Below are 23024 nucleotides of genomic sequence, written 5' to 3'. Positions count from 1 at the left end.
GGTTTGGAGACACGAGGGACCGCGTAGCTCTTGGAGATCTTATCGCTCTCTGCAGTTAACTCCCTCAAAGCAATGGGGCGAGAGGTGATGGCCCCAAGTTGTGCCAGGGGAGGGGCAGGCTGGACGTTAGGAAACAAACCCTCTCGGACAGTGATACTGCGTGGGCACAGCTGCCCAGGGGGTGGTGGACTCACTGTCCCTGGAGGCGTTTGGGAGCCATGGAGGTGTGGCACTGAGGGAAGCGGTCAGTGGGCACGGTGGGGATGGGTCAGCAGTCAACTGGATGGCCTTAAAGGTCTTCTTCAAGCTTTATGGCTCTATGATTCCATGACTGTGGCGTGCTTTAGGCGGCGGGCGCCAGCCCCACCATGCTGTTGGCTCTGTCGAAGACGCTGTAGTAGCGGCGCAGGAAGATGTGGCCGAGGATCCAGAGCTCATCAGCAGCCGTGGGAAGGGCGTAGGCTTCGAAGCCACTCACGCAGGAGCCATCCTCCATCTGCAGGGGATGGGGACGTGGTGAGGGGTGGGCAGCCCATGGGTACGGCGTGCTGGGGCCCGGGGCTCACCTGGAGGACGTAGAACTGGGATGGCAATGGGAACGGCGTGCCGGCGATGACGAAGACGATGTCGGGCAGAACGGAGCCGCATCTCACTGTGTGCTGCCAGGGAGGGGACAGCCCGGCCTCAGCCCCAGCAGGAAACCACCTCGTCCCGTCCCTGCCTTCGTCCCCGTGTGCTCACCAGACCGCTGGGGCTGTGCGTGGCTCCCATCTTGTAGTGGATGCGGCGGATGCTGATGCCAGGACCTGCCAGCATCGAGGTGCCGCTGTCCAGGATGGCCTGGCAGCCGTGGGTGCAGGCGATGGGGAGGCCGTGCATGGTGATTCTGGGGGCACAGCGTGTCCCTCGGGCAGGCCGTCCTCCCGGTGATGAGTCCCCCTCCCCCCGCCACGTCCCAGCGCTACCTGTCCACCTTGATTTGCCAGTAGGTTTGGGCAGTCAGCGGGATCCAGCTCAGGTTCCCGGTGAAGTGGGCGTCGTCGATGCCACCGAAGAGCACGAAGCTGCCGTTCTGCTTGTCGCTGTGGGAGGAGGCAGGAGTGGGGTGCCCATGGGGTGGCACTGCCCTCCTGGAGCACAGTTCTGCTCCCAGGTGGGAGCTGTGCATGCCTCGGGGTCACCCTGTCGTGAAGCTGTCACCATTGGTAATGCTTTGGCCCCCGGCGCGCCGGAGTTTGCCAGAGTGCTGCTGGTACTTACGGGGTGAGGTAGATGGAGAAGAGGTCCTGAGCCAGAAGGCCTTGGCTCATCATGTTGTCAAACAGGGGGGTAGCACCGGAGGAGGCGATGCGGGGGAAAGCCAGCCCCAGGAAGCCATCAAAGGGCACGTGGACGAGGAAGGAGCCGGGCTCCCACTGGCTCAGCCCAACCATCTGGTTCTGCACCTGGATGCTCCCAATCTGACGGGGAGAGCGGGGAGGGTCTTGGGGTGCACCACGTCTCCCCCTGCCCACCCTGCACCCCCTGGATGCTCACCGTGACGGTGTCGTAGGCCAGCACGCCGACCATGCTGCCAGTGCCATACCAGGTGGCCACGCTGGTGGTGGTGCTGCGGTAGGTGGAGGAGCGTGCCGGGTCGAAGCGTTGGTGGTTGGCTGCAGCGGGGGGGGGAGATCTGAGCAGAGCAGGAGGGCTGCAGCCCCCTCCCCCCGTCCCCCCCCGGCATCCCGATGCTCAGTGACACTCACCACAAGCCGGGCTGGAGCAGTACACCGAGGGCACCCACAGGTTGGCTGAGCCGGTGTCAAAGATGACAGAGAACTGCTGGGGCGGCGTGCCGATGGAGATGGTGCCCACGTAGCTCAGCTGCCAACACAGGGGGTGTCGGAGGCTTCCACCGCCCCCTGCCCGACCCCCCAGAATCCCCCAGCCTCTGGGGACCCTGCCGAGCCCCCCGCACTCACATCCATGTAGTTTTCCAAGAGCTCCGTGGCGGTGGTGCGGCGATGCTTGGCTGCTGGGGAGGGGGTTTGCTGCAGCAGGAGCTCCCCCAGCACCCCGCTGTCCTGCAGCACTCTCTGCTTTGTTTTCCTCTGCTGCAAGGTGACCCTGTGGGAGAGGCTGCAGCTGAGCACAGGGACAACCACAGGGCTCGGGTCCCACCGTGACCACCGGTGATCCCTACTTTGTCATCAGGGCGTGGGTGGCCACCGCCAGCCCCATCAGCCACAGCCACCTCATGGCACGGGGATGCAGCGCTGCGCCGTGGGGTGCCTGCCCTTAAATCACAGCACACGGAGGCACCCCCGGATGAGGCGTGCCAGCGCCCCGATAAGCCAGCCCTTTCATCCCACCTGGGGATACTTACTGGCCACTTGCTGCCTTGGCGCTGGGCCCCCTGGCAGCTATCAGCTTCCTGCTGTCATGCCACTGCCCTTCTGGCACTTACAGGCTGCCCGCTGCCTCGCTTGGAGGTGTGGGATGTTTGCACAGCTGGGTGAACCACAGGTAGCCGGGGGATGTGGTGGCACCCGGGTGGCAGCAAGCAGCAGCATCACCAGCACCACCCTTTGATGAATCCCATCCCCAGGATGAATCTTCTGGCTGCCCCTTCTGTGCATAGGAGACACGTGTGGCTTGCTGGAGGCTGGGGATGAGCCAGGTGGGAGCTGCCGGGGGCTCAGCTCTGGTGTTGCCAACAGGAGCCACCGAGCCATGTGCCAGGAGCAAACGCAGCGTAGGTGAGCCCTGCCAGCTCTGGGCCGTGGACAGTTGTGGCCAGCAAGCATCATGGGGGAAAACAAAGGGCCCCAGCAGCAGGAGGAGCCCAGCCTGACATCATCAGCACCACGGAGATGCTGCAGCCTGAGCTGACCCTTCCCAGAGAAACTCAACGCATGAATGCATTTCCAAAGCTTTATTGTGCTCAGTGACAGCGGCAGTGGGGGTCAGGAGAGTGGGGTCTGGCCCAGTCAGGGGCCGAAGGGGCTCAGGACAGGGGGGAGAGCCCCACCTTGTTGTTGGCCCTGTCGAAGATCACATAGTACTCGCGGATGAAGACGTCGCCGAGGATCCATTGCTCACCCAACTCAGTGGGGGTGCCCATGTTTTCGAAGCCAAGCATGCAGGACCCATCCTCCTGTGGGCAAGGATGGAGACCATCACCAGCTGCCCAGGACGCCCAGAAGAGTCCATCCTCATCCCTATCTCCATCTCCGTCCTATCCCCATCCCCACCTCCGTCCCATTTCCATCCCCACCTCCATCCCCATCCCCATCCCCATCTCCGTCCTATCCCCATCCCCACCTCCGTCCCATTTCCATCCCCACCTCCATCCCCATCCCCATCTCCATCCCCACCCCCATCTCCGTCCCATCCCCATCACCACCCCGATGGGTGCTCACGTTCAGCACGTAGGCGCTGGCTGGCAGGGTGAAGGCATGGCCGTTGATGTGGAAGGTGACATCAGGCAGTTTGCTGATGTCATCGCAGCTGATCTGTTGGGGACGTGGGGTCAGTGGCCCTCCCGGAACCACGTGCCCCACAGCAGGACCTCGGCCTTCAGGGAGGATCCTGAGTCCTGCGGGTCCCCGGGACCTCCCGCCTCACCTCGCCATCGGAGCTGACACCCAGGTCCTTGATGATGCGATTGTAGGCGCCTTGGGGCATGACTAGCAGCGAGGTGCCAGTATCCACGATGGCCTGGCAGGTGAAGAAGCAGGCGACGTACTTGTTGCCAACGGTGACCCTGCACGGAGCCCAGAGGTGAGATATGGGATGTCACCACCCTCGCCCTGTCCCATCGCCGCCAACAATACCTGTCCATGGTGATCTGCCAGTAGGTTTCGGCAGAGAGTGGGACCCAGTAGATGCCTTTGGTGGTGTAATTTGGATCGATGCCGCCAAAGAGGACAAAGCTGCCCGTCTCCCCATCCCTGTAGGAGCAGCCATTAGGTACAGCGGTCCCACGGCCCAGGATCCCCACAGCACTGAGAGGACACGGTGCCGAAGCCTCCACGGGACCCTCAAGGAGAGAGCCTTCTCTGTGGGACCTACTTGCTCAGGTAGACGGAGAAGAGGTCCTGGGCCACCAGGTGCTGGCTCATCATGTTGTCGAAGACGGGGGTGGCCCCAGAGGAGGAGATGCTGGGGAAGGCCAGGCCCAGGATACCGTCGAAGTTGCAGTAGTAGAAGAACGAGCCAGGCTCAGTCTCAGACAGCCCAAAGATCTGATTTTGGACATCGATGCTCGAGACCTGGTAAGAGAGATGGGGAGAGCAGGATGTGCTGGGTTGGGGCACGTGGCGTCCCCACGTCCCGCGTTACTGCTGCACTGCTGCTGCCTTACAGCCACAGTGTCATAGCCCAGGATGCCGCTCATGCTGCCGGTGCCGTAGGCGATGTAGACGGTTTCGTTGGTGCTCACGTAGGTGGAGGACTTGGAGGGGTCAAAGCGTTTGTGGTTGCCTGCAGGTATGGGGCGTCGATGGTCACAGCAAGGTGAGAGCACGTGGCAAAAGGGGACAGCATCCCCCAGCCCTCAGGGACAGGGATACTCACTGCAGGCCGAGCTTTTGCAATAGATAGAGGGCACCCACAGGTTGGAGGAGCCGGTGTCGAAGATGACGGTGAAGTCCTGCTGCGGGGTGCCGATGGAGATGGTGCCATAGTACGAAGCCTGTGGAAGGAGGTGAGGGGGATAGGAAGGTGATGAGAGAGGTGGTGAGGGGCTGGTAGCCCTCGGGTTGCGGCTGCCCCCTGCTCACATCCATGTAGTTCGTCATGGGCTCATAGGATTCAGTGGCAGTAAGGACGGGGTGGTATTTGGAGGCTGGGTTGTAGGGATGCTTCTTCAGGAAATCCTCCAGCAAGCCATGGTCCTTCAGCTGCTTCCGCAGGGACTTCCCCTTCTTCAGAGGGACCCTGAGGTGTGCGGGAGATCGGGCTCAGGGCAGGGATGGGGATCGGGGCGTGGAAGCTTTGGGGACGCCCATCCTGTGCCTTCGCCGCAGCTACGGCTGGGCACTGCGGGCCGTCCCCTGTCCTTGATGAGTCCCATCACACGCCCACCACCACACCACTCACCTGTGGATGCTGCATTGGGCCAGGGCCACCAAGCTGAGGAGCAGGAGCAGCTTCATCGTGGTTCTCGGTGGCAAGTTGCCGATGCCAACGGTGAAGTGCCGAATGTGCCGGGTGCCCCAGTTGAGCTCCTTATATACAGCCCCGCGGTTGTTTGGCCAGCAGCCCCGATAAGAAAGGCAAACGGCCAGGTGGGAGTTATCGCAATGTCCGCAGAGGACACCAGGGGAATGTCAAGCTGATGGCTTGCCATCAACTCCACTGGGGCACGGGATGCTTAGGGAAAGGCTCAGGCTCCGGGAGAAACACATCCCAGCGTCCCGCAGTGCTGCGGGGAGGACCCGGCGGATGCCGGGCTGATTGGGAACATGGAGGATGAAACTGGGACCAATTAGGGGATGAAAGTGGGAGCCACCGGGGATGCTGCTGGCCAGGACAACGCAGAGGTCACCCACAACGCGGCTGCGTCAGAGGTGCTCAGCTCCGGTTCGGGCACTGTGGTGCCATGCGTGTGAGCCGGCACGGTCACCTTGTCCCGTGCACAGGGCACTGGAGGAAAACAGGGAGCCTGCAGCAGTGAGCACCAGCCTCAGCCCCACTTCTTGCAAGGAAAGATGGGAAGATGGACGCTAAGTTCACCGCGGAGAGGAAGGGAGAGCAGCCTGGTAGGGTCTAGCGGGTGATGATAAGGACAGAAGGGCTGAGACACCCAATGTCGACTGAACAGGAGACAACAGCATGCCCATATTGCAGTCTTCCTGCTGGGAAAAGAAGTTTTGGGCAAATGCTCTTATTGCATTTAAAATACAGGCGGGGGAAAGCCTCGTGATCGGGACTGGTGTTGAGAAACTATGGTATTCTGTAACTCGGCCACCCTCATGGCCACCTATTTTAGCAAGCAAAGCTCCGGAGCAGCAGTAAGTGGGCCCGAAGATGAAAAGTAGCTCCGTGAGCAGGTTCTGCTGCACCACAAAAATGTATGTTCTGCATGTATGTTCTGACAGATGTGCCTCTGGGTAAGAAGGCCACTTCTCAACGCCCTAAATCATAGAGACACAGAATGGTTGGGTTGGGTGGGACCTTAAAGCCCATCCGGTTTCAACCCCCTGCTGAGGGTAGAGTTGCCCATCGTGGGACAGGCCCTCTGACAGCACCTGTAAACAAGAAGAGCCAGGGGCGAACCCGTGGGAGGAACCCCTGAGCTGCCTCGGTCATCAGAGGGCGGTGAGGCCTTGGCACAGGACGCCCAGAGAAGCTGTGGATGCCCCATTCCTGGAGGTGCCCAACACTAGGCTGGATGGGGCCCTGGGCAACTTGATGTGGTGCGGGGCAACCAGCCCATGGCAGGGAGTAGGGCTGGGAGGGCTTTAAGGTCTCTTCCAACTCAGCCATCGTGTGATTCTATGATCAACAAGGGCAGGCAGGTGGCTGCAGGGGTTGAGCAGCTCTGAGATTGGCCGAAAGCAGATTTTCCTCTTTCCCAAGGGCCGCTGCTGGGACTTTCCCCAGATGAGTAGGCCTGCAGACATCAACAGCCACAGTCACATCCATGATGTCCCCCCAGGGGCAGATGAAGGTCGAAGAAGGGCTCAGAGCCTGAAGACAACACATTGGCAAGGAGCAGGACCAGCCTGGTGGCCAACACCGAGGGGTGAGGCCCTGGGGCTGCTGCCTGTTTGCTCATACGTCAAGCTTCTGCGTGTGCCTGGCAAGCCTGATAAGAAATGCGGGTTTTTTTCCACTGAGAGGCCTAAAGGAAGCTTTTGGAAAATTGTTTTGTTTTTTTTTTTTCTCCCCCCAAGGGCTAAAGATTTCATAATCAGATCTCCTCCCGATGGAAAGCAGGCTGTGAAGGGGTAGGACTGCCTGAAAACAGAGCTTTTCTGGTCATTTTAATGAACAGTGGAGAGGAAGAGGAAATGGAGCATGGGGACCACGCTTCACAGTCATGGATTGACCAAGAGCTGGGCAGCGTCAGGGAGATGCGGCTGCTCTGGATGTATTCAAGCCAGGAAAGACACAACCAAGAAATCTGCACATCCTAAGGTGCCATCACTGCTGGGAAAGCAGGGTAAAAGATGCCTTACTTTCGGACACACAAGAAGGTTTAGGTGACATGGATTTGAGTGGCAAATAGCTCTTGCTGGATTCCTGTGTGGCTTGGTCAGCATTGCAGCAGAGACAAGGTGGGAGTCAGCTGCACCAGGCCATCCCCGGTGGCCAGGTGCACAGAAAGTCTGGATGGGAATGGTACAAGATTGGGCACCAACAGTGATGTTGCACTGAACTGTCATACGGCTCACCCCAAGGGCCAAATAGGACTGAAAGCGAACTTTCACACTTCACGTGGTGAGGGACTTTGCTGGAAAAGCCCTATCCAACAGACCTGGTGCTAGGCAGAACTATCCTTGCTCTGTTGAGGAGAAGATATCCATTCCTAGAGCTCTACTTGTGCCAGCTCCAAAGGCTCAGCCCGAAAAAATCACCTTCCTGAGGTATAGCTTATCCCGCTAACAGCAGATCAAGGAAGCAAACTTGTTCTCCTCTCCCTGTTCCATCTTTCCTGACCCTTCTGTAAGGGCAGACTGAGAAGACGGGAGTCTGGTTCCCGAGGTGTCAAACTCCTAGAAGTTGACGTAGCAAGGTTTGATCAATATCCATAAACAAAGAGAGATGTTGGCTCATTACTGGGCAGGACCTCCGGGTGGTGAGGCCAGCTCTTCCCATCTGCTGTGGGAGACCCAGCCAGTGACAGAGGCCACCTGCAGTCTCGGTCTGTGGCTGAACCACATGGTTTGTGAAGCCCTTGGGATACATGAGAGCAGGTACAGGAAAGGAGCTGGCTGGGCTGCAGCTCCCTTGTGAAGCACATCTGCGACGTGGTGCTGAGAAAGTTGAGTGACTGTTAGGCTCAAAGGGACGTTAAAGCAAAACCACGAGTGAACGTGGCCAGACAAAAGGTGAAATGTGAGACAGAAGATTCAGCTGAGCTGAATTCTGTACGAGATTTTCTTAACCCCGCACTGATTCTGTGTGGCTTTACTCCAGTTTTGTACTGCCACCTCCCACTTCAGTGCCCAAGGAGCTGCGAACAACATCAGCTCCACTCATCAAGTCTTCCCTCAATGGTATCATCCACATACAGTATTGCTTATCCCGTACCCAGCCCTTACAGTCTGACAAATGGTGAGCTGGATGTGCTCCAGCCCTTCCACGTCCCTGGAGGCCGTTCCTCACACTATCGATCCTCCTTGAAAATATCGATCTCCCTTTGGATTATCACGTCCCTTTCTTGCAATAACATTGGGTTCTGTCGAGGTTATCATCCCTGCTATGCGCCGACTGGACCACCGGGTACTGAACCGGACCTGCATGACTCATGTTTGTCATACAGAAGCCAACAGGGCCTCACGTGGCACACGGGAACCAGAGGTGCCTTTCTGGAGCCATGTGCTTGGATGGCAGCATCTCTGTAATACTGCCATGACCTTGCTGTGGTCCCCTTTGCGTTCCACTCTTCCTCATGGCTGTCAGCGCAGAGCTTTAAACTAAAAGATGAGACATTCAGGTCAGTCATGAGGAGGAAATTCTGTACTCAGAGAGTGGTGAGGTCCTGACAGAGGGGAGCTGTGGATTCCCCGTCCCTGGAGGTGCTTGCTCAAAGCCAGGCTGGATGGGGCTCTGGGCTGCCTGATCAGGTGGCAACCAGCCCACAAGGGATTGGGGCTGGGGAGGCTTTGGGGTCCCTTCCAGCCCAACCATTCTGTGGTTATGTGATCTTTAAGGTCCCTTCCAACCGAACCATTCTGTGATCTTTAAGGTCCCTTCCAACCCAACCATTCTGTGGTTATGTGATCTTCAAGGACCCTTCCAACCATACCATTCTGTGATCTTCAAGGACCCTTCCAACCCAACCACTGTGTGATCTTTGAGGACCCTTCCAACCATTTTGTGGTTCTGTGATCATTAAGGTTGCTTCCAACCGAACCATTCTATGGTTCTGTGATCTTTAAGGACCCTTCCAACCATACCATTCTGTGATCTTTAAGGTCCCTTCCAACCCAACCATTTTGTGGTTCTGTGATCTTCAAGGACCCTTCCAACCCAACCACTGTATGATCTTTGAGGACCCTTCCAACCATTCTGTGGTTCTGTGATCATTAAGGTTGCTTCCAACTGAACTATTCTGTGGTTCTGCAATCTTTAAGGACCCTTCCAACCCAACCATTCTGTGATCTTTGAGTCCCTTCCAACCCTACGGTTCCTACGGTTCCATGAGAAGTGGCGGGCAGCATCCTGCAGACCACGAGCAGACAGCAGGTGTGTTTGCCTCGCTGCTCACACTGGTGTGCTTTATGCAAGGAAGGCGGCAGCAGGCTATTCACAAGGGACGTGCTTTCCTTTCACTCCTCCCAGGGATCACTGGGCTTACAGCCAGCAGCGCTCTGAGCCACCTGAGCCAGCAGCCCTTGGAACACCGCGAGCAGCAGCTGCTGCTCAGCGTGAGGCGCTTTACACAACACAGAGGAGCTCCCTGCACGGATCCCCTGCAGTGCGGCCGCCACAAGCCAGGCCCCGCTTCAGCTCCAGCCACAAACGCGGCCCAGCTCTCGAGGCCGCACTGAGCCACAAGATGGCGGCGGCGTCACGCACCCCTCGCCGCCAGGGGGCGCCGCATCCCTCAGCGCGTAGCGGCCGCGCTCGCTTCCGGTGTGGCGCCGGAAGTCGGTGGCGGCGCGGCCCGGCGGCCCGAAGCCGGGCGGAGCGAGGCCGGGCCTTACGCCCGCCGCTGTTTGCGGCCTTTCGGTGCCGTCGCGGGCGTCGCGTTGGCGGAGGGGCTCCGCTCTGAGCCCCGAGCGGGGACGGAGCTGGGGAGAAGCGGGCCGAAGGGAGGCGAGCCTTGACAGGAGCGCCTGGTGCGAGCGAGCGGGCCTTCCGGGTGCGGTGTGAGTAAGAACTGAAGCTGTTCCTACGTCCCTAATGGGATCATTGCCTGCCTGCGGTGGGCTTGGTTTGACTGCGGGGAGGTTCAGGCCGAATGTGAGGAAATACTGCTTCTCAGAAGGAGTGGTGAGGCCCGGCACAGCCTGCCGGGGGTGGTGCAGTCACCGTCCCTGGGTGTGCTCGGGAACCGTGGAGATGCGGCACTGAGGGCCGTGGCCCAGCGGGAATGAGTCGGGCTGCATGACCTTAGTGGTGTTTTCCAGCCTTAGTGGCTCTCTGAATTGCTTTCCCCCTTCTAGGAGCCCACGGCTGCCGTGAGCATGGACACCCTGAAGGACCGTACTGTGGAGGAGCTGCAGGCACTGCAGGAGGATGCTGCGGAGATCGAGCGCTTGGCCCTGGAGTCCAGGGAGGTGAGCAGTGGGGCAGGCAGGTGAGGGCTGCGTGCGTGGCGCTGTGCTGACTGTGGGCTCTGCTCCTCAGGTGCAGGAGCTGCAGCTGGAGAGGGAGATGGCGCTCGCTGCCAACCGCAGCCTTGCTGAGCAGAACCTGAAGTTCCAGGTCCCGCTGGAGACCGGACGTTCTGAGCTCTCCAGCAAGTATGAGGAGCTGCAAAAGCTCGCCGAGCACTGTAAGGAGCAGAAGGCAAAGCTGGGTGAGTGACTCCAGTCTCGCTTCCTTTCGTAGAATTGCAGAACCACACAATGATTGGGTTGGAAGGGACCTCAAAGCCCTCCCCTCTCCCCCAGCCCCAGTTCCTGCCGTGGGCTGGTTGTCCCCCAGCAGATCGGGCTGCCTGGGGCCACATCCAGCCTGGCCCTGGGTATCTCCAGGGATGGGGCACCCACAGCTCCCTTGGACAGCTGTGCCCGGGCCTCACCGCCCTCTGAGTAAATAATTTCCTCCTTACACCTAACCTAAATTTCCTATCTTTTAGTTTTAAACCCTTCTCCCTTCATTCTGTCACTCTCTGCCTGTGTAAAAGATCTTCCTCCCCTGTTTATAAGCTGCCTTTAGATACCAATCAGGTGTGGCAGTGGTTAAGGCTGTTTCCTCGTCAGATTTTTTCCTTACACCAACATTTTCCAAGGCAGGAAGGCGCTCTTGGAAGTGCACGTGGGGCACAGAAACGTGACAGTGAGGAAGAGAGCTCCTTCTTTAGGTTTTCCTTGTGTCACAGTGCAAAGCTGTGCGATAGGTGACAGGCTCTGTTGGACAGGTCAGTGTTTTTGCCCTGTTCTGTGTTTATTTCTCTGCTGCTCTTTTCCCCAGAGAAATTTTCAGCCTCAATGCATCCTCAGATGTTGCTGGATCTCCTGCAGGTGGAAAGCCAAAAAATTGAAGAGGAGTCTGAGGTGAGCTTAAGGTTTGAAACAATTAGCAGCTCGAGCGATTAGATCTCAGAGACTTGCAGTGACCCTCCCAAACCGAATCCCTTAAGTCAAGGATTATGTTTTTGTAGCTCAACATTGTTGCTCCAAAAAAGATTGGATTATTCTTTCTTTGCTTCCACGTGGTGCGGTGGTCCTCCGAGGGAGATGTCAGTCCCGAAGTGGATTTGTGGAGGCAGCACTGAGGGATGTTGTACTGTCTTCTCTTCCAGAAAATGGCTGAGAAGTTCCTGGAGGGTGAGGTGGCCCTGGAGACCTTCCTTGAGCAGTTCTCGGTGATGAGGAAGTTGTCCCACTTGCGCCGGGTCAGGGTGGAAAAGCTGCAGGAGGTGCTGCGGAAGTCACGAGCGCCACAGGAGCCTGTCAGGGACTCACAGCAGCAGCAGCAGCCTCCTTGTGTGCCCGTGGACCCACCGCAGCCGCTGCCCGTCCCATCAGGGGCTCCTTCCTTGCCGCTGCCCTACAGCCCGGCTCCAGCCATGCCGCTCGGCCCCACAGCACACGGAGCTCTCCCACCCGCTCCTTTTGCCGGTGCCCCACTCGCCACGGGAAACGTTGCTGCCTCTCAGCCCGGCACTCAGCCTGCCTTTCCCTACCAGCCTCCTCCGGGTGCCACGTACCCACCCTTGCAGGCTGCTGACTCCACACCAGGCTACCCCAAGCCTCCCCCAGGCGCCTCATCTGCACCAGCCTACTCCTGGTCTCCATCCCGGGGCCCACCGTGTGCCCCCTCCTTTCCCTCCACTCCACCACCCAGACCTGGCTACCCACCCTACGCACTCCCCGGGGCTGGGCGGCCACAGTGTCCCTACCCCACACAGCCTCCTCTCCCCAGTTTCCCGCTCCCCCCTCAGCCTCCCTATCCACCAGGGCCACCCTATGGGTACCACCCCCCACCTGGGAACCCCCCGCGCCCTGCTTGGCCCGGCAACTAAACCAGACGGTGTCCTCTGCTGCTCCCTCCTTTCTGTGGACTGAGGAAGAGGAGCGAGCCCAGAGTGTGGCTCTTCAGCCCCTCCACACCAGAGTGTCGCATAGGATGCAGTAGCAGCCACACCTCTTTAGGATCGTGGCGAAGTGGTTGCTGGTGGGCTGAAGTGGTTGCTTCCCAGCGGGTTCATCCAGGCTCTGCTATAGCACCCAGGCAGCCAGCTGTGTGTTATACGTGGGCTGTGCACTGATAAGGCCTGCTGGGAGCCTGACCCCTCCTGTGTGCAAGCGAGCAATCCTCTGGGACTGCCTCTCATTTATAACGTGTAGCGTAGGAATCCCCAGCTTCTTCACGGGTATCCCAAAGGCACAGTGGGAATCTCAGTATTTCAGCCACAAAACGTTTGCTTCCTGCCAGGGGCCTTCTTGCAATAGGAGGTGGGAGGAGCTGGGCTCGCAGGTGTGTTGTGGCTCACAGATGCTGCCGGCGTGCCCTAAAGCAGAAGCGCATCCCAGTGCTGCCTCTTTCGGGTAGCAAAACCCGTCCCCACGCTGCCCAGGAGCCTCCCCATCTCACACAGGCTCTGACTGAGGGCACGAAGGCTCCGAGCACAGCACGTGGGTGCTTTTACACTAAGAGGGGTTCACGCTGCCCTAGGGGGTGTGCCCGGCTCGCACAGAGGAGTCGGTGCTGCACGCTTAGCTGCTCCTGTGGTGCCCACGGGTGGATTTGGGATTCCCCTTCTCAGGAAACACGAGGTGATGGGGAGCCAGGGCTGCTAATGGAAATGGCGTTTTGCATCGCTCAGCACTTTTTCCTACCAATACCGCTTCTGTGTCTGTAAGTTATTTATCAGGGGAGATCACTAATGGACTAAGAACGAGAGGGATGCTTTAGGGGGTCAACGGGAGCAGTCCCACGTGGTGGTTAATTACAGTAATAAAACGATGAGTCGTACACGGAGTCCCAGCAGTGGTGCTTGCGGAGATTGATCTTCCCGTGCCATCTTGGCGGCCTCGCACTGACTTCCTCTCCGTTCTGTCAGCACAGCCTCTTACCCTCCTGCAGGACTGTCTTCTTCGAGCGCATCCTTCCTGCTCTCCGGCTCTCCTTCTCCCCCGGGGGGCCCATTGCTGCCTCTCTGCACCGTTTCTTGCTCATCCCTGGCGGTGCCTTTTGCTTGGCCGTCCGAGGAGCGGCACGCTGGCGGTAGCGGAAGGTAGAGAGCAAGGCATCGTTACCAGAAACAACGGTTTTATTACCAATTCGGTGGGTTGCTTCTCGATGTTTCTACTCCTCCTCCTGCGCCGCCCAGGCGTGCTTTGCTTTTTGCACAGCCCTGTGCTGTCCCCCGCGCACGCGCAGCCAACTTCATGTCCCCGCTTGCGGCCCCGGGGCTGGCGGCGGCGTGGCAGCAGCCCTTGGCCCCACGGTGCAAACTTTCAGATGCACGCGGAGCTCAGAAAGCCCCCGCCTCGCACTTTCCCAGGCTGGGGGGGGGGGGGGGGGAGGCCCAGAAGTGAGAGGATGAGCAGGAAGAAGCGAAGGGTTGCCCATAGGCCGGGGTGCAGCAGCACCCCGAGGCCGATGCGGGGTCAGAGGTGAGCGCAGCGAAGGGTGCGGGTGGGCTCGGCTCCAGCACAGAGGTCCCCGAGTGAGCCGGGTGGGCTCCAGCACCGTGGGGACGGGGACGGGTGGGCGTCCATCCAGCTATTCCACCAGCTCTGTGCAGCCGAATTAACCGATCCCGGCGATGGGGCGGCCCTACCTCTGCATGTCACAGCCTGTGGGCAGAGTGCAGGTCGTAATCGCTGTCGGAGGAGTTGTCCGGGGCGCCGGAAGCTCGTGCTGCGCCTTCCAGGGCTGTGGATCGAACCACACGTGGCTCCTTACCCGGCGCCACCAGACGGTGCCCGCATTACGGAGCCCCGCGTTCACCATTCCCCGCGGGAAGAACTGAGTGCACGTTCCCGGTGCGCTCACCTGGGTACGCCGACGGGCTCTTCTGGGGGGGCTGAGCGTAATCGTTGTCTCCCCTCCGCGCCCTCTGCTGCTCCTCCACTCTCACCCTCGGGGTGACGGTGCTGTTGCGGTGGAAGGAGACTGCAAAGCAGGGGTGGCTTGGGAAGGCTGCGCGGCGCCACCGAGCCAGCGCTGCACCGACGATTCCACGCGGTGGCAAGAAGCAAGGGCTGCTTACAGCCCGCGCCCAAACCCCGCTCCCTGCTCACCGCTCTGGTGCAGCCCCGTGGGGCCGATCCACTGCCGCTGCTTCTTCTTGGAGACTGTGGGGAAGGGGTGGAGGGAGGGCGGGAGAGGATGCAGTCAGGCTGTGTCCCCCCAGGAGCCCACTGCCAGCCCCATCTGCCGTGCACTGTAATCCTCCCGGTAATCCCCCGTCTCGTGCTGAGCGCTCGTTTGTGTGCCTAATCCTCGTGCCGCGGGCAGCGTGGGGACAGTGGGGACAGGGGGGTGGACACGGTGTAGGGACAGTGGGGACGGGGTGGTGCCACTGCTGTAGGGACAGTGGGGACGGAGTGGTAGCATCGGCGTGGGATCCAGGGGAAGCCACATGGGGAGCGCACGCCTCACCCTAAAAGCTTCAGGGAGATGGGGAGCGTGGTGTGCACGAAGAGGAGGCTCTGAGGGGGGTGTGGGGACGGGGGGACGGGGGGTCTGGCCACCTACTCCTCTTCATCAGCCTCCTGTAGGCAGGGGGGCCGCAGATGAGCAGCAGGACTCCCAGCAGGAGCAGAGCCAGGCAGATGCTGGCCACCGTGCCGGGTGCGGTGCCAGCAGGAGGCGGCTTCGACTTCTGGCCTGGGGGAGGATGGATGTCACCACGCAGGTGGCACCCCCGGGGGAATGGCACTGCGAGGGGTGGGCGCACGGCTGCTTACAGACCACGTGGGTGCGAGAGCAGCCGTGGACCTCCTCGGGGCTCTCGGGACAGAGGTGGAGGTAACGCTCCTTGCAGATGACCCCTCCGGCACGGGGCTCCTGCAGCTCAGCGCTGGAGGAGAGGTCCCCGCAGCGCAGCTCCCTGCAGAGCTGGTGGCCTCGCTCCACGCGGTGTGCCTGCTCGTCACACAGTGTGTGCCACTGGCCCCTCTGGAACACCTCGATGTGCCCCTCGCATGGCGTGGGGCCGCCTGCCAGCCTGCGCCCGGCACGTGGCTGGGAACCTGCGTGGAGAGGGCCGGTGGCACGGCGGCACGGACGTTGCATCCCAATGGCAAGCGCAGCCGTGAAAACCCAAACCGAAAGCAAGATGTCATCTCATTAAGCCCCCCCAAACCCCACAGGACGGCTTCAAAGCCTGAGCAGATGGAGGGGCTTGGAGACAGCCCACCCCTCGCCCAAGGGCTTGGCGATCTCGTGGCACAAGCAGGATGCCGAGTGCAGCTTCCAGTAACCAAGCGTGCGCAGTTTTGCCTTCGCGTGTGGGTATGAGGGGCGCCACTGCCACCCGTCCTTTGCCCCCGTCACACGCTCACCTGGGCAGATGAGGAAGGCGGATGCTTTCCCGTGCCCGTGGCTGGTCCAGTTGAAGCAGTCGAGCAGCTCAGGGCTGCTGCATGGCGCCACCGCCTCCCACCGCACGGGCAGGCGGCTCTGTGGTGGCAGAGACACGGGGCCGCCCATCGGGCCGCCCATGGGGACACCACTGGGGTTGTTGCAGCCAAGCTCACGGCAGATGCGGGCGGGCAGCTCCGGCCAAACGTCTGGGCTGAGCGCCACGGCCCCCCATCGCCCCCGCAGGTGCAGCTCCACAAAGCCCGAGCAGCTGAAGTTGCCATCCACCAACCGCAGCCACGGGGCGCCTGGTGAGGGAACAGAGACCGTGCAGCCATCACGCACAGGGACCCTGGCCCCAAAGCCTCCCGTATTCACATCGATGGGGAGCAAAGTCCTCTCCGCGCGTATCCCACCCTGCCAGCCAGCTGAGCATCCCCAGGGTTGGCTGAGGGCAGGGGGCTCTCACCGGTGGGCTCGGGGCTGGTGGTGGGAGGTACAGACGGGGGCTTGGTGCTGGTGGGCTCCGGCTCTGAAATGAGAAGGGAGGCAGCAGGTGGGGGCAGGGGGGCCGCAGATGGCCTTAGGGGGGGCCGTGCTCACCACTGCAGGTGACAACGGCGAGCTGGCTGCAGTTGGCGGCCTTCCATTGGCACCTCTCCATCCCCTTGCACTGCATAGCCCATGCCTGCTGCTCCTCGAGGTCGGGAGGCGCGGAGCTCAGCTTGGCAGGAGGCCTGCAGCCCAGCTGCTCACACACGCTGCCCGGGCTCACACCATCCCAGCACACGGGGCTCCATCGGCTCAACATTTGCACCTCCAGCAGCCCAGCACAGCGGCAGCCACCGCCTGAGAGCCGCAAGGGCTTTTCTGGAACGGTGAGCATCGGCGGTCAGCATCCCCAGCCCGGCGCCGGGCATCCCATGGAACCAAACAGGTTCCACAGCCCCAAAGCCCGGAGCCTCAAAGCGCGCTCACCTGCAGCGCCCAGGACTGCTCCTCTCTGCCCGCAGCCGGCTGCAAGAGAAGGGGACAGCATCAGCCCGCGCCCCACGCCGCGCGCGGCGTCCCCCAGGAGAAGCACCGCGTACTCACCCCACATCCCCACCACGAGCAGCAGGCACAGGGCGGGCGGCCGGGCTGCCATGGGGCCGTGCTGCCTCCTCCGCCCCGGCGCTGGTGGCTGAGCAGGAGGTGCGTGGAGCAGCAACGCCTCTGTACCCAGCCTGGGGAAGGGAGGCCGGGGCGGGGGGTGGGGGGGGCAGGCAGCAACAGGCTGTTTTTCTTCCCTCTGTGGTTTTTGCGTCACATCTTCCTCATCTGAAGTTGCATCCTGGCAGCTGCCTCGCCAGGGGCACAACCAGAGAGAAAGCGGGGCGCTGTACCTCATTTCTGACCCCACGCTCATCCCCATCCCGTCCACAGCCCCACGACATCCCATCTCCTTCCCTGTCTCCATCCGATCCCCGCTCCATCCTCATCTCCATTCCCATCCCCATCTCTTGCCCTTCCTGTCCCCATTCCTGTTCCCACCCCCGTCCCATCTCCAACCTCATCACACCCCGTTCCCGTCCACATCTCATCTCTATATTCCTCCCATTTACGCTGCCTCCCCATCCCATCTCCGACCCCACCCCACCCCCATCTCCACTCCTTCTCACCCATCCCATCCCCATCCCCTCCCCACCAAGGGGTCCCCGGCAGCCCCCAACCCCACGGAAGGAGGGGGCCCAAGGAGAAGTGAACGTTCCCAGCGCTGGGGGCCATGGGGACGTCCCTTCTTCTTGGAGCCCTCGCAGGGCTGCAGGCAGCATGGAGAAGCCGAGCTGAGCGCTGGAGCTGACACCCGGAGCCGGCTGAGCACCACGTGTCTCACGCCTGAAGCACTGCGACTCTTGTCCCTTTTACAGGCATTCTGGGGACGCCGCGTGTCCCTGCGAGGCACGTGGGTGCTGGGGAGGCACTGATTGATTGCACCCTAATTAATTCCCCCGAATCCAGGTCAGGCATGCCAAGGAAGCAGCTCGCCATCGACCCGGTGGCAGCGCTGATGAATGGCGGCTCCACGGGGCCACCGAGCTCTCCACGTGGCAGCCCCACAGCCCCGTACCCGCAGAGGTCCCCCACCCCACAGCCTCACTCTGGCCCCACATCTCCGCTCCCAGGGAGTTTCCTGCCTCAACGCTTCGTCGGGGCTGAAGACTTTCCATGACTCAAGAAGAGGTCTCCAAGTGATGCTCGGGGTGGGCGGCGCCGACCCCGCTGGCCGCAGCGGTCCATTGGTGGGACCCAACGTGCTCGCCCCATTTCTCAGCCAAACCCAGCCCAGGGGGCTGCGGCTCTCAGCTCACCGCCAAGCAGTGGGGACGCGGCCCTTGGTACGCCCTCAAACCTGGGCGGATGGCACCGTGCCCGCAGAGCAGCTTGGCCCCGCTGCGTCCCACGCAGGCTCCGCTCGCAGCCCCGCTCTCGTCTCCTCTCTCTCCCCTTTGTCTGGGGTTTTGTTGCTATTTCTGTGCTTCCTCCCTTGTTGCGGTGCAGCCCCTTTGTTCTGGGCTGCCGGAGCCGCTCGGCTCGGTAAACAGCTGGAGGATGTGGCGGGGGGCAAATTTTCCACTGTGGCTCAGAGCCCGGAGGCGATGGGAGCTCAGCATCCCCAGGACCCCGCCGGGCTCCACGCTGGGCCGAGCGCGGCAGCCAGAGCACCCCCGCGATGGGGCAGGGCTTTGGGAATGGCATCCCCTCGGGTGCACCCAGGAAGAGACGAGGGCTCGCCAGGCAGATGGGGCTAAAAGCTTTTAATGGCCCGGGGCTGTGGTACGGATAAGAGTCCCCTCCCCGCTGCCTGTTCCCACTCTCAGCAGTCGGAGCCCTGGATGTCATCGTAGTCACTCCCCTCAGAGAAGCTGGGGTCCCGCGTGTGTTCCCCCAAGGGTGGGTCCCCACACGCCTCCGTACCCTGCACGTTCTCGTACCACTCCCCTGAGGAGGTGCTGGAGCTGTCAGCGTGGTCGGGGTCTGCCGGGGGTGGTGGTACCCACGGCGTGTTGAGCACTGGGGTGGGCATGCAGGGCACGGCTGGGGGTGCTGGGGAAGGCAGGAGCTGTATGAGCACCTCCCGGCCCCCCCGCCGCCCCCTGGGGTCCCCACATCCGCCTGGGGCTGTCCCCATCCCTGAGGGTCTCACCAACCCCACTGCCGTCCCCAGAGCTTTCCCCACCCAGGGGGTCTTGCCAACGCCACCCCCAGGGCCGTCCCCATCCCTGTAGCCGTTTCAGTCCCCTTACTGGTGGGTGCTGTGTGCTGGTAGGTGCTGCACGGTGGGGGTTGCGGGCCGGGCCAGGCACACGTGGAGGCTGCGCTCTCACCACAGTAGGGCTCCAGGGAGGAGGAAGAGGAGGAAGAGGATGAGTTCCTCGCCCTGCCCCACGGCTGGGCACGCTGCGTGGCCGGCACTGCGGGAACACGGGGTGCATGTCACTAGGGGAGCACAGGGCCACCATATAGCCACCCCTGGACGGGCAGACGGGCAGCTGTGGGACAGGAGGACGAGGCTGGCGCACCCTCTGTGGGAAATGGCTCCATCCCATCCTGGCTGGGCAGCAGCAGCTGCTCACCCGGCTGTCGGCGCTGGGAGTCTGTGGGGTGGGAGGAGCAGGGTCGGTGGGGGAACCCAGCATACTGGGGAGGTGCCCGGAGGGGAGGAAGGGGGGGTTCTCACTGTGGAAAGTGGAGAGGGCCACTGGTGGCTTGCTGCTGAAATCATAGTGTTCGTAGTCAGAGTCAGAGGAGTCGGAGCCCTTGGTGGTGGGAACGGTTGCAGGCGTGGGGTCTGCAGGGAGAGACAGAGATGGGGTCGCAGCCACCAGCAGGGCCGGAGGAGCTGCTGGACTCACGGGGCACGACGGGGATGGTGGGCTGCTGGGGTTGGCGGAGCTAATGGGGCTGCTGAGGACTCATAGAGCTGATGGTGCTGACACAGTGAGTGACCCACCGGACCCACCTGGTCCCTTGGGGAGGTTTGCGGGCGCCTCCCTGTAGTCGTTGCAAGCCTCCAAGGGCACGTTGTCACGCTGGATGCTGTGGGTCACCAGGAGCGGCACGGGGGCCCCCAGGGCGAGGGCTGCAGGAGTGGAGAGCGTCAGTGAGAGTGTGGCCGGGAGCAGTGCCCCATGCCGCCCCTGTGCCCCAGGGGGACCCTCACCGCTCCTCTTCCTCAGGTGCAGCAGGGCAGTGGTGAAGGCCACCAGCGTGAGCAGGAGCAGCGCTGCCAGCACCACACAGGAGACGAAGAGGGGCACGTGCAGAGGGGACGGCCCCCCCTCCGCCTCCACGCCCTTTGTGGCTGCAGCAGAGAACGGACAAAGCTCGTGATGCTCTCCCACCCCCCCCCGCTTTGCCACTCGGCTCCCCCCGGCCGTGCCGAAGCACACTCACCGCTCGGGGGTGTGCCACTGCTCGGCATCACCATCACCTCCGACGTCGGGGTCTGCAAGCCCAGGGAGCCTGCAGGAGGGCAGAGGGGAGGGCTGCAGCCTCACGACCCGCGGGGGGGGGGGCCGCTGGCCCAACCCCCTCCTCGTGGGGCCGAAGGGCGCCGTACCGTTGCAGACGACGCCGGCGGCGCGGGACTCGTGGCAGGGAGCTGACTTGTTGTAGGTCCAGCGGCAGTACGCCAGCGAGGGCTGCAAGTCCACGCACTCGTACAGCATCTTGGTGGGCAGCGTGTGGCGGAAGGAGGGTCGCTGCAGCGGCTCCCCGCAGCCCAGCGTGCGGCACAGAACCGCGGCCTCCAGCTCGTACCAGGTGCTGTCGCACACCGTGCTCCACGTCCCGCGGTAACGCACCTCCACGCGCCCCGCGCAGCCGTCCTTACCTCCGGACAGCCGCCACTCGTGGTGCTCTGCGAGGGCGCGGCGGGGGGGGGTCAGGGCGGTGCCGCGGCACGGGGCGCAGCCGTCCCCGCGACACGAGGACCGGACGGCGCCGCGGGCATCGCCCCCTCCCCGAGCGCACGCGGGCGCGGTGCGGGCACCCACCGGAGCACACCACGCCGGCGTCCTCTTTGTGGCTGCAGTCGTGCTGCAGGGCGGCGGGGCATTCCGCCAGCCGCTCCTCGTGCCCGCCGCACTTCACCTCGTCCCGCAGCACCGGGCCGCGCCCGCGGCCGAAGGCGGCCTCTCGCGGCGCACGCAGCGCCCAGCCGCAGCCCAGCTGGCGGCACACCACGGCGGCGTCGGCCAGGTCCCAGCCGTCGTCGCACACCGTGCCCCAGCTGCCCGCCTGCCGCAGCTCCACCCGGCCCTCGCAGCGGCTGCGCCCGCCGGCCAGACGCAGCACCGGGGCGCCTGGGTGAGACGGAGAGGCGCTGGCACACGGCACCGTGCCGCGGGGACGGCCTGCGCCCGCGGCGCCCGCTGCGCCCTTACCTGTGCAGGTGACGCTGGCCTGCCCCGCTGCGCAACAGCCGGGCTCGGTGGCCATCTGCAGCTGGCAGAGCCGTGGCTCCCACCCGCTGCAGTTGGCCGGCGCAGTCGGGCATCCCTCGGCGGCATCTCCGTCACCGTCCGGGCTCACCGCCACCGCGTCGCCCTCGGCATCCCCGCAGCGCAGGCGGCGGCACAGCTCCCGAGAGGCGGCGGCGCTCCAGGAGTCCCGGCACACGGGCATCCAGAGGCCGCGGTGCTGCACCTGCACTGCGCCCTCGCAGGGGTGGCTGCCGCCAGCCAGGCGCAGCACGGCTGTGTCCCAGGGACCTGCGGGCAGCTCGGGATGAGGGTGGCGGGGGGGTCCCCGCGCCCGCTGCCCCGCGGGTGGGTGCCCATTCTCACCTGGCTCTGCCGAGGCGTTGCTCGGCACGGCGGTGGGAACTCCCGTTGGCTCCACTGGAGCTACAAAGAGGGGGCAGGGAGGTGGCGGATGGCGCGGGATGCCGGTCCCCATCATGGCACCAGAAGCACAAAATGGCGACCAGAGGTCGCTTGCTCTTAAGGCAAACCCTCCAATCCATCCCCCGTGGCCACACGTTGGCCCTCGTGGCGCAGGGGGCTGCTCTGGGGAAGCCTCCAGGCTTGGCAGCGGGGTTTGGAGCAGGCCTGCGCCCGGGTGGTTGGTGCTGAGGGGGGATTTTAGGGCGCCGTGCGTGTGCTGGGGGCAAAATGGTGTCCGGCTCTGCTCAGCTTGGGAGGAGGAGAAAAGCAGAGGCACTCTGCACAGCCTGCAGCAAGGGCAAAGCTTTTGCTTTCTCTCAGCAGTGCTCCACGTGAAGCAGCATTCTTTGCAGAGCAAAGGGCCGGTGCAAAAAGCAGGGTGGGATGGGGTGGGGTGGGATGGGGTGGGGTGGGGTGGGGTGGGGTGGGGTGGGGTGGGGTGGGGGTGCTCCTGGGGGACGGGCACGTCAACAGCAAAGCGCTTCACCTCCCTGCTGGCAGCAGGGGGACACGGGGTGGGCGTGGGAGTCCTCACGGTGGGTCAGACCCCACTGGTGCCCAGCATCCTCGCCGTGTATCAAACCCAATGTGTTGGCGACATCCCAACGGGGCCGGGGATGATGGCATACCTGGTCTGGGCACAGCAGCAGCGCAGAGAGCAGCCAGCAGCAGGCACAGCACCTCCATCCTCACCTCCTGCCCATTGCGTCGGGTGCTGCTCGGTGCCGGGATGTGGCCCCGTGCCTCTGCACGCCGCACGTCCGGCCCCGGTATGCAGGAAGCCAGGGGTGCCGGTGTGGGGGTGGTTCCATCCTGCCCCACTGCAGCACCACACGCCCGTGGGAAGTGGTACACTGAGGGGTGATGGAGGCAGCCTGGGGGACCGTGCCGTGCACCCGTGGTGTCCCCGCACTGCATCGGTGGCGTGGGAGAAGCTCGGAGCACTGCGGGGTCACGCCGCGCCACGCTCTGATTTGGGATGAGAGAGGTTGGGGGAGGCCACCCCCACTGCGGGGACGAACTCTGCCGCCAGCAGTGGGGATAGGGGGACCTTGGGGTAACCGGGGTGGATTGGATGCAGCCGGTCACCATGGCATACGTGGATAAAGGGGTGAGCACGGATGTGTGGTCCGCCACCAGTAACCACAGCTGTGGGACGGGAGATGGATTTGGGACCTTGCATGAGACTGAGGAAGACAGCACAGCAGCCACATCACTGTCCCCATTCCA

At 62.6% G+C, this 23024-nt stretch overlaps 5 protein-coding genes across 9 annotated transcripts; 1 reads left to right on the top strand and 4 right to left on the bottom strand.

Moving 5' to 3' along the window:
• Positions 1-343: 343 nt before the first annotated feature.
• On the bottom strand, positions 344-1970 carry LOC100857834 (pepsin A-like). Its single transcript, XM_015286124.3, has 8 exons — positions 1965-1970; positions 1749-1866; positions 1537-1655; positions 1261-1460; positions 966-1082; positions 742-886; positions 567-659; positions 344-496 (listed from the first exon to the last, which is right to left on the bottom strand). Exons 1-8 carry the CDS (start codon positions 1968-1970, stop codon positions 344-346), a joined length of 951 nt encoding a protein of 316 aa, XP_015141610.3.
• A 933-nt stretch (positions 1971-2903) lies between these two features.
• On the bottom strand, positions 2904-5172 carry PGA5 (pepsinogen 5, group I (pepsinogen A)). The gene is given in 9 exon segments (NM_204878.1): positions 2904-3139; positions 3405-3497; positions 3610-3748; positions 3819-3935; positions 4057-4256; positions 4349-4467; positions 4561-4678; positions 4767-4923; positions 5086-5172. Coding segments are annotated over 9 exon segments (1149 nt in total). The 5' UTR covers positions 5142-5172; the 3' UTR covers positions 2904-2989.
• Positions 5173-9799: 4627 nt separating this feature from the next.
• Positions 9800-13613, top strand: VPS37C (VPS37C subunit of ESCRT-I). Of its 4 annotated transcripts, none has more exons than NM_001199569.3 (5): positions 9800-10028; positions 10326-10439; positions 10510-10681; positions 11299-11381; positions 11630-13613. In NM_001199569.3, the coding sequence occupies exons 2-5, from the start codon at positions 10347-10349 to the stop codon at positions 12350-12352; spliced, it is 1071 nt and encodes a 356-aa protein (NP_001186498.3). In that variant the 5' UTR covers positions 9800-10028; positions 10326-10346; the 3' UTR covers positions 12353-13613. The 4 variants fall into 4 exon arrangements, with proteins under 4 accessions (NP_001186498.3, XP_040556739.1, XP_046797551.1 ...); XM_040700805.2 differs by having other exon boundaries at positions 9800-10032; positions 11630-13305; XM_046941595.1 differs by having other exon boundaries at positions 9941-10122; positions 11630-13305.
• Positions 13179-17111, bottom strand: CD5 (CD5 molecule). Of its 2 annotated transcripts, XM_040700647.2 has the most exons (11): positions 16960-17111; positions 16843-16881; positions 16468-16734; positions 16334-16396; positions 15846-16172; positions 15249-15533; positions 15037-15168; positions 14580-14633; positions 14332-14451; positions 14117-14211; positions 13179-13551 (listed from the first exon to the last, which is right to left on the bottom strand). In XM_040700647.2, the coding sequence occupies exons 1-10, from the start codon at positions 17009-17011 to the stop codon at positions 14126-14128; spliced, it is 1425 nt and encodes a 474-aa protein (XP_040556581.2). In that variant the 5' UTR covers positions 17012-17111; the 3' UTR covers positions 13179-13551; positions 14117-14125. The 2 variants fall into 2 exon arrangements, with proteins under 2 accessions (XP_040556581.2, NP_990252.2); NM_204921.2 differs by lacking the exon at positions 13179-13551 and having other exon boundaries at positions 13586-14211.
• A 1534-nt stretch (positions 17112-18645) lies between these two features.
• CD6 (CD6 molecule) lies at positions 18646-22727 on the bottom strand. The gene is made up of 12 exons (XM_015286126.3): positions 22424-22727; positions 21696-21755; positions 21294-21620; positions 20904-21212; positions 20468-20767; positions 20302-20370; positions 20069-20209; positions 19868-19987; positions 19586-19696; positions 19428-19502; positions 19152-19319; positions 18646-18951 (listed from the first exon to the last, which is right to left on the bottom strand). Exons 1-12 carry the CDS (start codon positions 22710-22712, stop codon positions 18722-18724), a joined length of 2199 nt encoding a protein of 732 aa, XP_015141612.3. The 5' UTR covers positions 22713-22727; the 3' UTR covers positions 18646-18721.
• Between the last annotated feature and the right edge of the window lie 297 nt (positions 22728-23024).

This window comes from Gallus gallus, chromosome 5 (assembly GCF_016699485.2).
Source record: "Gallus gallus isolate bGalGal1 chromosome 5, bGalGal1.mat.broiler.GRCg7b, whole genome shotgun sequence".
Taxonomy (NCBI): domain Eukaryota; kingdom Metazoa; phylum Chordata; class Aves; order Galliformes; family Phasianidae; genus Gallus; species Gallus gallus.
This window is presented reverse-complemented; position numbering and strand designations above follow the sequence as displayed.